General features: G+C 39.5%; 1 protein-coding gene across 1 annotated transcript in view; it reads left to right on the top strand.

Annotated features, from left to right (window-relative positions):
• Positions 1–16,071, top strand: part of COL22A1 (collagen type XXII alpha 1 chain) — a gene marked incomplete at its 5' end in the record, with an annotated part of 198,133 nt that overhangs the window by 152,457 nt on the left and 29,605 nt on the right. Inside the window, 7 exons of the mRNA XM_082755403.1 lie at positions 1,476–1,529; positions 3,113–3,166; positions 4,076–4,180; positions 4,707–4,751; positions 6,970–7,047; positions 10,496–10,531; positions 11,496–11,549. Of these exons, the coding sequence (XP_082611529.1) occupies positions 1,476–1,529; positions 3,113–3,166; positions 4,076–4,180; positions 4,707–4,751; positions 6,970–7,047; positions 10,496–10,531; positions 11,496–11,549 (426 nt within the window). The remainder of the gene's footprint in view (positions 1–1,475; positions 1,530–3,112; positions 3,167–4,075; positions 4,181–4,706; positions 4,752–6,969; positions 7,048–10,495; positions 10,532–11,495; positions 11,550–16,071) is intronic.

Below are 16,071 nucleotides of genomic sequence, written 5' to 3'. Positions count from 1 at the left end.
AGACCACGTACTTTCTTTTTAAGCAGAGAAGGAAGACTGAAGAACTATTTCAAGCAGTGACTGGGCAAGATGATGTTTGTATCTGGGAGAAGGAAGCCATAGGAAATCCAAGCAAAGTGTCCTAGAGCTTTGAAATTCTTTCTTGTATCTTTGTGTTCATGGTTTTCCTTCTTGGATTTGTGCTCAGATGTTGTATTTAGCAGTGCTTTGACCCTGAACTCTGAATTGCCTGTCCCTAGCATTCTGTCACTCTCAGTTGAAGGACTCCTTAAACTTTGTGGGGAAAAAAGTTAAAAAGTGTCCAGCTATCCCCAAACCAATTCATTGGTTTTATTTCTTATTATTACCTGGTGTCTTGGAGGACATGAATGATGTGCAAGTACCAGCATATGTAAGCATCTGTTTGTTTGCCATTCTTTCACAGACTGCCACTGCTCTACACGTTTATTTTGGCTTATAGACCAGTGACTGCGAACAACACAGAAATGAGGAAACTTTTAATTCTCTTTTAGTGAGCCAGACAAACAGATAGTCATTCACTTTCTGAAGAGCTGTGCTCTGGAAGAGTTTCACCATATTACCATATTCCACTGTTTGCACTGTCCTGTATCTAGTATCTGCAAGATGTTGCTAACCAGCTCTTCTGATAGAAAGAGTTTCTATACTCCAGGTCAGACAGATTATTTCACTTTGCTGATGCAGATGTTTTTAGATAGCCTGTCTGTTTTTACCATGAATGGCTTAGGAATACTAATAGATATTCTTTTCCTTGTGAAGCTGTGGCAGCAGGTGAACCCTGGCTACTGCAGGCTGATGAAGGATTCCAGAGATAAAAACTTTGACCTGATGCTATCAAGTCTAGAGGAAAATGTCCAACTATAGCCTGGTAACCCTAAAACATACATCTCTATGGGGACAAAAAATCCAAAAGCATACATGCTCCTGTGTCCCCTGTACATGACTGGGGACATACAGGGGCTCTTTCATCCCAAATAGCTTTCACTTGAAGACAGAAGTGCCTGTAATTCAGAACAACAACAGTCTGAATGGTTTCTGCTGTTTGTCTATGTAGTGGGAATGAGTATTTTCAGGTCTTGCTCCTCAGTGTAGAGAAAGGTAGAATTGTCAACATAGCATATTTTGTTGGCCTAGATTTTTGTTTTAATGATGAATCAACATACTTTCCTCTGTTCTTTTGATGTTTTGGTCTCAGACCTTTCTTCCCGTATCTCAGTGAGATTTAGGATTTATTTTGATGGTGGGTAATTTAAGCTCCCTAGGAGAGTCTTCATCCATTTTGTATTGCTTCATGCTTCTTTACACTACAAAGTGTTTCACAAAAGCACCATTTTTTGTTTTGTGCTTGTACAACACCTTGTCTGACATGAACTCCAATCTCACTTGGAACATCTTGTTCCTGTGATAGTACAAGCTGTGAATTACATATGCACTTGCATTTGATTTTCTTAAAACAGGGTGCGACTGGACCAGCAGGGCCCCCAGGTCCAAGAGGATTGCCAGGAAATGTGGTACGTATGTGCTGGTGTATTTGTTTTCCCATCTGTGCCCTGATTTCTTTATTTAACATGTTTAGATTTCCCTCCCATGGGGTGTTTTATAAGGTTCAAAAGGCTGTGTTTCATTACACTTCTTTATGGTTGAATTGAAAGATGTGGTGGCACCTGGGAATGGTGTTTCCATTAAACATATTTTCATATTCATTTGTAACAAGAGGGAGGCATGGAGCTGCTTCACTCCTCATCAAATTGTCAAAAACATTTTTTGCTGCCAGCTCTTCAAGAGAAAAATTGCGATGTTTATTGTCTGGCTGGTTTTGTTTCCTTTGCCTCATTTCCATTTGTCCTTTCCTTTTGAAAACTTGACTTCTTGATATAAAGATTGCATAGTAAGCTCTTATTCTGTGTTAAGAAAACATGTAAGTATTAGATCCTACAATCAGAGCCTTGAAGTCAGTACAGCATCCTCCTTACCTCAGTACATGCTCATCACCATTATTAAATTGTGCATGATAGAGCTTTTATTGTCTGCATAGAAATCTTTAGGCTTACTCTACTCCCTGTTCCACCAGTGTAATTCTCTATTTAGAGCCTGGGATTTCTCTGAGTTTATGCTGGAGTAAGTGAAAAACAGCACTTAAACCCCAAGATAAAGCATTCAGGCACAATGGTTTAGCACAGAGGGCTCTTTAAGGTAGAGTTTGTCAGCTTGTAAATCTGAGAAATCTTAAATTGCCTTTCTACTAATTGTTAAGTCACATTTCCTTTAATTGTATTAATATGGTGATATCATTTCAAACTGGAAGGTGATATCCAAAATGAAGACCTTGGTCAATTTCATATTCTTTTAAGCTAAGTTCTCTACTAGTAATACCAATATATTACCTATAAAATCTAATAGAGTTGTAAATGATTTTTACTGGTGCATAAAAGAAAATAATTATCGCATCCACACATAGAAGTCAATCCAACCTTATGGTGCCACAGCATTTCATATTTTAAAATGGAGTACTACTCTGTAGCTTACACATATTTTGGTGAGTCAGGAAGCTACAGTATTTGATTTGGAGCTCATATATAATCATCTATATTTTGACAAGGAAACCTTTTTGATCTGCCAAGACATGAAAAGGGTCAAAAACTGAAACAAAAAGTAAAACAAACACCGCTACATTTTCCAGTTTGTGGCTTTGAAGAACATTAGCCATAAAGAAATGTAGACTTTGTTTTGTGAGACTTTTGGCTTCTTTGACACAGAGGTGATGATTAAGAACTACTGGGGATTTCACAGAATGAAACAGTTATTGGTAGAAGGAGAATGCACAAATCCGGGATTAGCTCTATTTCTGCTCCTGCTGTTCAGCTCTTTTTTATACTGAAAAAATAACTCCTTTAAGCACTTGGTACACAGCTCTTCTGTGGTTTTCTGGATTGTCTGATTCTCTGGATTCTCTAGTTGTCTGTACTGGAAAGTGTAAAACTGATACTAATCCTTGAGATAGACTGTACTGAATACACTGGTCTATCCATTTTCTTTAGTATCAAATATTGCCTAAAAAGAAAAGTTTTAATACTTAAAGTTCTTTTCTCTTCAGGGAGTGCATGGAGATCCCGGACTACCAGGAAAGGAAGGAGAAAAAGGGGAAAAGGTGAGCTTGTTCTTTCATGGATTTGTTTCTTTTCTTCTTGGCCATTTTAAGTAACCTGGTAGGGAAACAACTTGAATGGGAAATTATTTCATAGGTTCATGGACTACTAAGACACATGGGCTCATGGGTCATCTCACCTGACCTCCTCTACTACAAATGCTAAAAGGACTTCACCCTCTTCAGCTTTATAATTTAGTAAAACCACTGAGATACAACTGGATACAGTGAAGTCATTGCTACCCATTTAATACAATGATGATCTTCTTCTGTCCTCACCACCTGACAAGATGGAAGAAAAGCTTCCTTTTGTTGCTTAGGAAATTGAGATCTCTGCTTTCCTGATAAACTGCTATAATTGGACCATTGGTTTAGCTTTTCAGTGCACCCTTGATGCTTTGCATGTCTGTTTTGCTCAACTGTTATGTCCTATCTTACAGCTAGGCAATGAGCTCTCTCTGAGGACAAGGACTTGTAATATACTACTACTTTTCACAGTGCCCATCATGCCAATGTCCCAATCTTTGTTTGCTATAGTAAGAATGATTAATCAGAGACATGGCACCCTATATGTAGGACATGGGATTTAAAATGAGGATGAATTACAGTTTTTTCAGTCAAATTGTGTTCCAGAATACTGATATACATCTCAGCACCATGTATGAATCAAGGGCTCCCTCATCTAGTTGGTTCCAAAACATTTTGAAATGTTTTATTTTTTAAGGAAAATTACAAATATCTTGATATTCCTGTAGGAAAAGGCTTCCCAAAAAGAAGATACCTTGTGATTCCAAGAAAAATTCAGATCATGAGTCTAGAAGAAAATGCACATCTTTTAGTCACAATGAAAGATCTGAGACAGGAATAGACTTTAGGGTGTGATTAACAGATTTGTTGGATTGTCTTCTACAGGGTGACCCAGGAAAAGAAGGAAAAGTGGGTTTACCAGGGCCTGCTGGTGAACCAGGGCCTGCTGGAGAGCCAGGTTTGCCTGGCAAGGGTAAAGATGGAGAACGGGTAAGTACTGCTAGCAAGCTCTGGTCTCAGGTAGTTCAGTATGGGCTAGACAAACAAAGCTTCTGCAGTGAAATGGTGGACTTTGGTAAAGAATTAGGTTAATCACAGATACTTACAGGCCATCTACCTGAAGACATGAAAGGTCTTGTCATGCAAAATGCTGCAGATCCCAGTGCTGTATGCAAAAAGGCAAAGAGAACAGAAGATGTATTTCTGAACATTATACCCTCTTCGCTGTGTCATGCTGGCCATCTCCAAATGGAGACCTCCACGAGGACTAACGATCAAATGTCCTTGTGACCAGTACAAAAACACCTAGATTGTTGAAAGTTCCTTAAAAGCATTTAGTTGTAATAAAGTTAGTAGATTATTTAATTTGCTTACAAGTTATCCATAGAATATTACAAGGATGGTGTGGAGCAAGGAGGGTGGTGGTGGTGGGGGTGGTTGCTGTTTTCACTGTCTCAAAGATTCCTGTCTTTGGCTGCGCAATGATGCTTCTTTGGTTTCGGTTCTGTCACTTTAGGGGGAAAGAGGCCCACCAGGCTTGCCAGGACCTTTTGGGCATAAGGTGAGAAAGTCTGGACTTTATTGTTCATTGCAGATTGCTTCCCTTCATTGCTGAAATTGAAGAAGAAGTTGTGGTGAAAAATATGGTCTGTTTTTCACCAGAAAAAAGAGGTTGTGAAACTTGCACTCAAAAACTACTTAGGACATTCCTTTCTTTATTATTCCAATACCGCTATAGATGCAAATACTAGGATATGAATTAACTGTGTTCACTTTCCACATTTAAAATTTCTTCAAGTATTATGCAAATTCAACACAGACTAAATGCTAAATGCTGCACACATTTTCAGGGAAATTGTGACTGGGGACCTTTAATCCATGCAACAAGAGAGACATTGCATAGCAAAAGGATGAACTACTCTTGAGACCACCTGTCAACTCATCAAAGAACATTCCTTCATAGCATTTATTTCTTTCACCTCTCTCAAAGGGAAATTAATTATTTTCCATTGAGACTGAATAGGCCTGGTTTGCCTTCCTATACTGTAGCTAAGGCAGACTAACTTGTTGATTAAGTTAATGTCTGCAATGGAAAATAAAGTTTATTCCCTTACAAGTGCACAGCAAATAGAGAAAGGAGTAAAATGGCAAAAACATTTGCTTCTGGAAGCATCTGGATTTTACATGAGTCTTCAATCACATATATGAGAAATTCTTTTTGAAATGGCTGTTTATTGATCTGTATTGGAAGATGAATAAGGTATTGAAACAGATTTTGTAAATGACAGAGGTGGGAATATAGCAGTATGAAACTGGATCCATATAGGTCCAGTATTTTTTAAATACGCAAGCTGCTATGAAACATTTTATTTTGATTTTGTTGCATTCTGTATAAATGATTTATGCTCTGTTGTATATACCTTGGTCAGTTCAGAACATAGACACAATAACAGAGTCAGAAGTAACATAAAAATCTCAAAAAAAAAAAAAAAACACAGTGGGAAATCTAATGAAATAGTCTGTTCAATATCAACACAAGATGGTAGGGATCTTAATTGTGCATGGAAAAATGCTATTGAACTTTTTGTATTGAAATCATTTTCTTGAACAAAATAACAGATAAGGGATCTGCAGTAGTGTTTGAACTAATCAGAATACATTTTCTCTCACTGTCCTTACAGTATTGCTTCTTTGTAATATAAGATTAGTTTAAGAAGGAAAGAAAGGAAATAAAGTAGGAGATATTGCAGACTAAATTCAGGGTGGGCAGAATCCATGGGTAACCATTTTTCTATCAAGCTTTTATATAGCTGGAAATAGTGTAATAATAAACAACATAAATAAGACTCATTGTTATAAGTCTACTGCCAACGTGAGACTGACTCTCATAACTACAATACAATCCATAAAAATCTTATTTGATATTTCTACCTATAACAAGAAAAGAGAACGGACATTAAATTTAAGTACTGTATCTGAATTCTTGCTTAACTCTCTGTCTACAATGCCCATTAAACAGCGCCAAGTAGTTGTCTGTGCTCTGCAGGTTTTAATATAGAAAATTTAGTTTTCTGGAAGGGAGATCTCGCCATTTGTAGTGTAGTCCCCTAGAGAGAGTGGTAGAAATGCTTTAAAAATTATTAATATTCTGCTGTGAACAGTCCTATGTTGGTAAAGGAAAATATTAAGATGTAACACATCTTTAATTCTGTCTTCCCTGGATAAATAATCTTTATTTAGCAATGTTTGCAGTTTAGCTGTCTACCGTAAAAATGCAGAGAAAGAAAAGCACACTGTGGTGCTTAGTGTTTGCCCAAGCCAAGGAGAGTGTCTAATACCCTGCAGGCAATTGCAAATGTAAAACTCCATAAAAGCAGATGCGCTGTTCAACAAAAATCTGAAGTTCTCAATTTACTGCAGTGTATCAGCCAGTGTAGCATATGGGAATACTGCTGGAAATCGGATGCTGTGCACTAAAATAAATTAAAATACTTTTAGAAGCTGCGTTCCTGCTCAGTTATGTGATGTGGTACGTGCTGACATGGTGTGAGTGCTCATGGAGGTGGGCTGGTGCCCCTCTCAAGGAGGGAGGCACTTTTCCTGGCATGACGTTACAGAAACTGTTTTGTATCTCTGTCCTGACATAACCTGATCCCATTCCTTGGTGGGCAGGATCAGGTCAGGATGTAACAATATTATGTTCTTTTGTAAAACCTTCTTGCATTTTGGCACATTTTCTCAACAGTGCACAAAACGTATAACTTCTGCCTTCATTTCAGGGTGAGAGGGGAGCTCCTGGCCTCCCTGGACAGCCAGGAGACAGAGGTGTTCCAGGAATCGGACTGGCTGGACCCCCTGTAAGTAGCAGGTGCTGCTGTAGCTTGTGACAAGATAAAAACCTAACTCATGGCCATCTGGAGAATGGGTTCTCTGTGCTCTCCTCTGCCAAGAGCATTTTATCCCCTGAAGATGCAAAACTGCAAAGTGTCCCAGAGGCTGCCATCCATGGCTCAGATGTCTGTTGTGAGGGCTCTCGATGCATTCCGTTTTAGTTGAAAGAAAAAGGCAGAAAAGTGCAATCAGAGTGATTGATATCACTGACTGTTACTTGTGACTTTTCCGCAGCATCTTGACACGCTGGCTCTGGATGTGAGCCAACATCTGTGCTGAGCCAGCAGAAGATGTAACCCTCCTGTCACCCCATTAGGAGGGATGAATGTGGCAGATATGTCCACATCTGATAGGGAAATAAAAAATCAGGTTAGTTAAAATGCTGCGTTATAAGAGAGCCATCATAAGAGAGCCCCATAATTCCCCACAAAGATTTAGTTATGCACCTCATCCAGCTCTGCCCTCTCCTCCAACTGTTGTTGTTGAAGTTCTACCATCATCAGCAGGCCATGAGATGTACCTGGGACTGGCCTCAGAAAGTCTAGATTTTCATCTCGTAGGGATAAAAATCCAGACTTTCATCAATCCAGTACTTGACACGCATGACTCCTCTGGAGATCAGGGGAATTTGGGAGTGCTCTGACTGTAGCTTCCCTGCTCAGTCCTCCATCTATGCACTGAATGCACAAGTAAAATGTGTCTAGAAGGAATCAAACTTTATTCCCAGCTGCAATTGCTAGAGGATGTCAGAGACCTTGCATCCTTTCACAGCCCCTTGAATATGCCATGATACTGTACCAGTCATCACAGCCAACATTTTCATGCTCTGGTTATCTAGACAGAAGTTTCCTAATTAGTACATGAAATAGCCTTGAAATGAGAAGTCATGTTGCTGAATGATACTGGCTGATAAATTTTATGGGATGTATCTCTATTTAATATTAGATTTTACCATTCTGAATACTATTTGTGGTAAAGCTGTCCGGGTCAGACATATAAGACACCAAGAACATGTCCTGGCCTTTATGGTCCTCAGCAATGTTATCACCGACTGAAGATTTTCTGGGTGTTATTTGTTATAATTTATATACGAAACTGTGATGTTCTTGCGTTTCTTAAGGTTCAGTCATTAATATTAAAATAAAATTAGCAAGTGAACATCTGACTTGTTTAAAAGTCACTAAACTGTGGCTAGTTTTTAATTACTGATTTCTAGATTCAGTGCAGGGTTAGGTGAGCTTACTTCTGCACCCTGATGTACACTGGATACCAAAGTCATTCTTCATTAGGTTGTTAGCATCCACATCCACGAACATAAATGTCTAAGAACTTGACTCTAGATATAGACATCACTTCTCACACACTAGAGGATTACTTTTTTACTATGTCATTGTTGTTTGACCACAGTCAGGATGAGTAGGTGGTGCTGGTACATACCAAAATATTCCTGATTGACTTCTTTTTATTTATTTTATCTGCTTCACTGAATATATATATATATTTAATTACCATTATGGTGATTTTCTTCACTGTAGGTTTATCATAACCGCAGCTCCAGTGCAAAGATTCAGAATTTGAAAAGCTCTGTATAACCTTGAATCCATCAGGCTTGCACAAAGACTGAGTCCTGCTAAAAAATAGAATAATCTCAGTGGAGCTGCTTCAATGCATATTTATACACTGAATAAAGGTGTCAGCCTCTACCCTTTTTAGCAACGTGACAGAACTGTGTATGATGTTTTCAGCTTCTAAGAGCCAGCAACTCTTTTTAATTGGAGTTCTCACCCTGTTTCCTCCTGTCCCCTTAACCTCTATTGGACTTTACACCCTGCATAAAAGGTATACAAAGAAGAGTTTTTTTTGTTTGTATGTTTGTTTGTTTGTTTGTTTTTACTTTGTCTGCTGAAGTATTATGTTACTATTTGCATAACACTGAGCCCTAAAAAGAGTATTAGGTGTGGTCTTCCCAGCTGAACAATAAACAGAAGAGGTAACTGTATGGAGAAATGGAGCGCATTCACGTGCTCATGTTCTAGCTCCCTAATGGAAACATGATGCATAAAGTAGCAGGGAGCTGCTCATGCTCTGCGTTTCCCTCTTCATATTACCATGGGTTCAGCATGAAGTATTTAGCCTGTGCTTTAGCAGACCATTAAGGCATCTCGCACGGAGAACTGTTTGAGGATTAGCGAATTAATGTGCCTGAAATAGAAACCAAAGGGAGAGGAGTAATAGTGTGAGCCAATTTATTCAAACACAGCACTAGAGATGTGAGGTCAAGCCTTGTTTGGGATGCATTTGGAATACCAGATTGACCCATCTCTGCTGGATATGGGTACCACATCACTACTGCGGTGTTCCTATAGGACTGGATACCTTCTAATGGGCTCACTGTACTATGCACCTAGGTAAGTTGCATCTCCAAACAAATAGCATATGAAAGTCCACTGGACTCCGTGCTTTGACCTCATTTAAAGAACACACAGGTCCCATGGGATGCTTTTCCTTGTTTTAGAAGTAGCTGAACACGGTGGCTTTTGGGACCCAGGAGAGGTGGTCCTGTCCCAGCCCAGCAGATCACGAGGCTGCTGTGATTCTGTGCCCGTGGGTCCAGCTAGAAGCAAGGCTGAGCCCATATTGCCAATGGGCACATGCATACACAATGCCCATGAACACACAAACGCTGACAAACGGACCAATGCAGACAGACTGATGCCTTTATCAACACCCACATACACCTAAACAACACTCTGAGGAATGTGACTAAGCATGCCTTGATCCTGCATCTGCTCTCTGGCCGATCAGGTTGGAAGGCCACCGTTAGGTCTCGGACACCCAGTCCACCCAGTGCCCAGGCCCTGCACCTCAGCCTCCTCCAGCTGCTTACACCCCAACCTGTGAGCCCCTTGGGCTCACAGCCTCTCAGCTCAGCTTCTGGCACCTACACCTTCCTATTCACCAGCTAGTCTGACTTGAAGCTCAGCAAGATTCAGGCCCACAGGCTCAAATTCGTGAGCTCACCCATTCAGAAGGGTGTTACAAATTGGATTTAATGATGATACAGGACAGACTGTGGTGATGAAGTGGAGGGCTCAGTCAGACAAGAGACATGTTAAAGTACAGCTGACTCCTTTAGTCCCTTTTTCTGTCTTTTCTCTCCCATTTTTTCCCCATGATCCACTCAATTTCTCCCTTACTGTGCCTTTGATCCTCCCCCATGAACATCCCACTGAGAGTATTGCACACTACCACTGTGTCTGTCTGAGCAGCCTGTCAGACTAGCTCCTTTTTTTTGCTTTTCATTTTCTTCTTATTCTTATCTCTGTGCTTCAGGACCCACCCTGACCAGCCAAGAGGAGATGTTAATTTTAAGCTCTGCTAGTGTTCTGAATGCTGTATCTTCTCTGTTTGCAGGGCCCCGTTGGACCACCAGGAGACAAAGGGTCATTGGTACAGTATGTCTTTCTAACTACACCCAGATTTTGTGGGACGGGGCAAACAAATGAATTGTGCTACCATCATTGATTTCATAAAGGCATGATTAATTTATTGCTTTGGTTTGGCCAAGAAAAGTAGGGTCATGTATTAGCTAGCCAAAGGGGACTTCACATGGGCACTACCACCACCTATCTGCTCAAGTGGGTTGTGAGACCAAGAGTTATCTAGACTCTTGATCTGGTGACAGCTTTTCCTTACCTGTTAGTATAGTCCCACAAGTGGAAAGAATGAGTCACTTTTTTAACCCTTCACTGAGAAAATTTTTTCAAGGCATATAATTCAAGGCACACTGCTATGAGATATAACCAAGGCCTCAAAGGTTTAAATTAAAGCATTTTTAAGCATTTTCCTTGCTTAAGTCTTACAGAAAACCCTGCCTTTAAGTATTCACCAAACATACCTAGTTCCTCAACATATGGTTTGTAAGGATGTAATCCATTGGGGTGTAGCCAATAGCTGTGTACTGTGGTTTCATTCACTGGCATTAATTTCCAGTGCTATAGCCAATTCTGGTGTGTACCCATTTGGCACTGAGGAGCTGGACCTTCTTTTCTCCTCTACAGCCCCATCATCAGTCATATTTTTTCCCTGTTCATAAACTTGCCTGCCTATAAAGAGTCATTATTACCTTTCCAGTCAAGGTATGTGAGGCTTGACTTTAGTGATACACATAAAGCTCCATGAGGCACAGAAATGACTGTTACTGTGATAGTTCAATGTGGGATCAGTTTGTTGTTGTTGGTTTGTTTCTTTTTCTTAATCTCTCTTAGAGTGGTTTAACTGATAGTTTTTTGTTTGTTTATTTAATTAATTATTTTCCTAATAACTGTTGGGTTGAGAATTTCTTTTCTTCAGTTAATTAGAACCTGATAAGTACTGCTCACGTTAGTGGATTTTTCTGTTCTCTCCCTGCCAGGGTCCCCGTGGTGTACCTGGTGTCCCTGGACCACAGGGTCCTCCTGGCCAGGATGTAAGTAAAATAAAAGTGTAAGTGCCCAAGAAACTTGCCAGTGTTTGAATCTAATAAAACTTGTGCATATACTCAACCACAGTCGCTGAGTGTTACCAGGATGGTCCAAGGGAGGTGGTTTGAGAAATGAGGCTGTTATGTTTTAGGATTTCAGGATTTAGGATTTTAGGATTTTCAGAAAAAAAATAGGCAGAGTAACCTTTCAAGGGAAGTGGTGGACTTTACCACTGAACTATTAGTTTAAAATGACACCAGAGACCCAGGTTGGCAGCATACACTAGGGAATGATCCTACCATGGAAAAGGACGATAGTTGAGCCCTCTAGGAACTTCTTGGAAGCCTCTGAGGTAGGTAACCTGCAATATTTCTATAAGTGTAGGGCCACAGCCATTAAAAAAGCTTTTTATGAGCTCATTTTGCTGCTGCTACTGAGCTTGAGAGATGACACTTTAACCTCTTCTCAGTGCGTTTTCCTCACTCCTGCCATCTCCATGGTTGAGTCATGGTGCTGAGGGATAGAAAGGAATATGGCAGACTCCCAGCTGGAAAGCTGAGCCCTCTTGCTGCCTGCCTCTGACTGCCCCTCTAACTCTCTGCCTTGTCTCAGATGTTTGAATATTTAATCAAGAGGTTTTAAACAGGAGATGCAATAGATGGGTTTATTACAACTGTGTCTGAGGACAGTGCCAGAGCCAACTTTTCTGAGTCTCTTTCTGTCTCTGCTCAGATCAGCATTGGCTGGTCAGCTCTTGAAGAGGCAGTACTACAGTCTTTAAGTATCTCCTTTTTCCAGCAGAAAATTACCCAAGCAGAAACATTCCTTATGGTTCTTATAAAGCGCATCCTCTATTACACAACTGTTTTAATTGCATTCAATATGCCTTTTAGGAGCTCTCTGTATTCTGCTTGATCACCTGTTAAGCAATTTTACCTGTGTTTCAGGATGTATAAATGTAACTACAGTGCACATTCCGACATTTCCTGGTAGAACAGCAGGGGTATCTAGTTTGACAAGATCATGAATTTCCAGTTTCTTTATCTCCACTTTCATTTGTGACTAGTACAAAGGATTTCTGGTTCTGCTTTAGCACATTTCTATATCAATGTAGCATTCCTGTGTCCTTTGAAGCATAGCCATTTTTGTATCCTCTTGTTTTTATAGTGTATGTCATCGGTTAGAAAAGCTCTGATTTGAATTGCTAATATGAACTTGCTGTGTAATTCCCAAGCCATTCAGTGGCAACAGCATTAACGACTTGTCTCAGTGTCTCGTCTTTTGCTGTGGTCCTTGCAAATGTATCCCATGTTTTTTTTTTTTTTTTTTTTCCTTCTGAGACTGAATAAATCTAAATCTTCTACATCACATTTACATACACTAGGCTATTCTCTGCCTTATTTTTCCAGCTGCAGAATCATCAGCTTTTGGAATCGTGCCTGCTATATGTTGCTGTTTACTCTGGTGCTGTAAAATCAGATTCACAGTTGTATTTTGGGAAGTGAAAAAGTAAATACTTCCTTTGCAGTAGCTTTGACCAGAATCATCTCCAACAGGAAAAGGTTGTTTGTTTGTTTGTTTTTCATATAACTGCATCTTCGCATCTTTCTATTGCCCTAAAAGCATGTGCCATAGTTTTTTACAATAGCGCTGCCCAACGTTATCTTTTGAAACATCTGTTGGCAACTTGATCAAATATCAAGAGTTCTCAGGACAGTATGTTGCTTTATTAAAACTTAGGTTTTGAAAATCCTTGCCCACATTTACAGTTATGGTTTGGCTTTGTTCTGCTACTCTTAGTATAAGGCTTGGTGTTTATTTGTATGAACTATTCTCCAGAGTCCACTATGTCCATAAATCCCTCCACAGTTTCTTCTTCTGGGACAAAGCAGGAACAGAAGGATCTGCTGCTTAATTTTTTTATGGCTTCTTTGGCCCATATACATTGTTTCCTCCTCTCTTAATTTTTTTCCTGGTTAACTAAAGCCTCAATTCTTAAAGCCTGAAAAATGCAGGCTTTTTATGTTCTTTGTTGTTCCCTATGGTTGGACTACTTTGCTCAATAAAAGGACTACTATATGCCTAATTTCATTCCTTCTATTACTTCAAATATTAATTTTACTTGCTTTTGAAAAAAAGCACATTTTAAGCTGGCAGTATTCCTATATCAACCATTAAAAAAGCCTAGCCTTAAGTACCTTCTTCAGAGAAATTGGCCAGCTTTGTCTTATGCTCTGAGAACTGCAGAAAATAATTCTACACATTTATCTGGAAGCATCCACTCTCCTCTGCCTGTCTGCTGGGAGAGAAAATGTTTCCGTCCAACATACCTACTTAGCTCCTTTAGATTAAAATACAGTATGAATGACAAATTCTCTTGTCCTGCTATTAACAGTGATGGCACCTGTTTAATAGGGTCTTACTGTACTTTGATTATGATAATTTTAATTAACATAAACACTGAATTAATCACTTTTTAATTATGTTAATTATTACTGATAACTACATTCCAATATTACTGGGAAGCTAATCTTCCCCTGCATTTATTTGTGTAATTACAAAAACTTTGTGTATGCATACATTATTGCCATCGGATCTGAAAAGCAGAGTTTTCTGGTCTGTGCTTGGTTTTTCCATGTGGATAGAAGGCCATTTCCAAGGAATTCTTGTGTTTGGTTTAGAATCCATGAACCCCAAATCAACATAAATTTATTAACCCCCCTTTTGTGTTTTTATTCATGGAGATTAGAACACTTTTAAGTTATTGCATTTTGTGCTTAATTTTCTATCTTGAAATAGTACTTCCCCACCATAAGCCTTCAATTTTACTGTGGCTGGCTTCCTTATAATTTTTCTCTTTCTTTTATTTTCACATGCATCATTTGCCCAAGCATCATTTTTCAGTGTGTCATTTACACAGCTTCCACCCATTCTCAGTTTGGGCCCATTTGTGTGTGTCAGATTTTGCAGGCCAGTTGAGTACTCTGGATCCTGTGCATCACACCTCCTCATTGGTGTCTGCTTTTTCCTGCACTGCTGTGCCACTGGTATTTGTTATTCTAATCTGTATCAGCCACTGTTGGATGTGAACTCCTGAAAATGGTTGAACTTTGTGAGCATTCCAAATAGTGGTGTTTCTTTGAGTCTGCATGTTCTTGAATCACATTAGCAGTTCTGTTTTTCAGAGCCAAGTAGTTTTTTGGGGTAGACTCTTTAGAGTCCTCCTCTTCTCTTTCTCTTTTCCAGTTTCCACCCCTGATAGTCAGCTTGTCAGGTGCAGTTATACTCCAGTTATACTCCATGCCTTCCTTCTACCATTTTCTGCCAGCTCTGAGTGATGTTTGCAGCTTGCTATGGACTGTCAGCCTTTTCTAACTCCAGGCCTGAATAGCTCAGCAGTCTTTTCTCTGCTTTGGACTCTGATTTCCATTGCGTGTTCTGCAATAATGCAACATGCTGAAGTGCCCGTGTCCTATGTCTGATTTGTTCCTTTCAGCTCAGACAAGCTTTCTTCAATGTAGACTCTGTTTTTACAGTCTTGTACCTTTCAACTCCTTGGCTTTTCCTGGGGATACTGTAGTTTTCAGATTTGGCAGCCATGGCACATAGCTTAATTTCTCCTCCTGGCTTACTTACATCCTGTTAAAAGACATTACCACTCCACATCTTACAGCTTTCAAGAAAATAGGTTCATCTCTTTGTCTCAAGGCATTCTGATGTCATGTGGATATCACAGCTATGCTTAAATATTTCCAAGGATTTCAGTTTTAATTGCTCTCTTCTCGTGTTTCTTTTCTCATAACAAAAAAGTATCTTCCTTTGCTCCTCTTTAAATAAAACTTCCTTAAATGCTCAAATTCTACCTCTAGTACCATGTCATACTTAGATGCCATGTCATACTTAGATGCCTAAGCAAAAGGTTGTCAGTGGGCCTGGTGGTAGAAATAGTTATTTTATAGCTACTTTAATAGCATAAAACACATTTCTATATTGGCTTTTCTATGTTGCTTTCTGATCCAGGATAATTCTCGTAGCTAAAGTCTTCGCTTTCTGTTGAACTCCTTAAAGTAAGTGCTGTGTGAGCCTTCCCGAACAAAGCAGATCTGGGAATATAAGGTCAGCACAGCTGGTATTTAGGCAATCCTCTTCCCAATTTGAGAAGCAGTTGAAGAGGATGTCAAAAGCATGGCCTGAAGATTAGTGATTGTGGAACAAAAGGAACTTTGGGATCATCCCACAATCTTATAACAACGACAAAGCTGCTCTGTAGAAACAGCAAAACTTGAAAACAGTTGTAAAGTTGTCTCGTATTTCCTTAGTTCCCCAGAATTTGTGGGGAATTATGAACCGACAATCTCCTTTACACCTTACCTTCTCTTGATTCTTACATGTGGAGGGTTTAGTTCCTCAAGAAGCCATCTTTTCATTCATGGACTTCAATACCACTTCAGTTCCACTTTGGCTCCACATCAGTTTATATTTACCATTCATCTCTTAGAAATTCAAGGTAACTGAGTGGTTGTTGCT

Source organism: Aythya marila (assembly GCF_965140915.1).
Source record: "Aythya marila genome assembly, chromosome: 2".
Classification (NCBI taxonomy): Eukaryota; Metazoa; Chordata; class Aves; order Anseriformes; family Anatidae; genus Aythya; species Aythya marila.
Note: the sequence above shows the minus strand (reverse complement) of the source record. Positions and strands in the feature narration are given on the sequence as shown.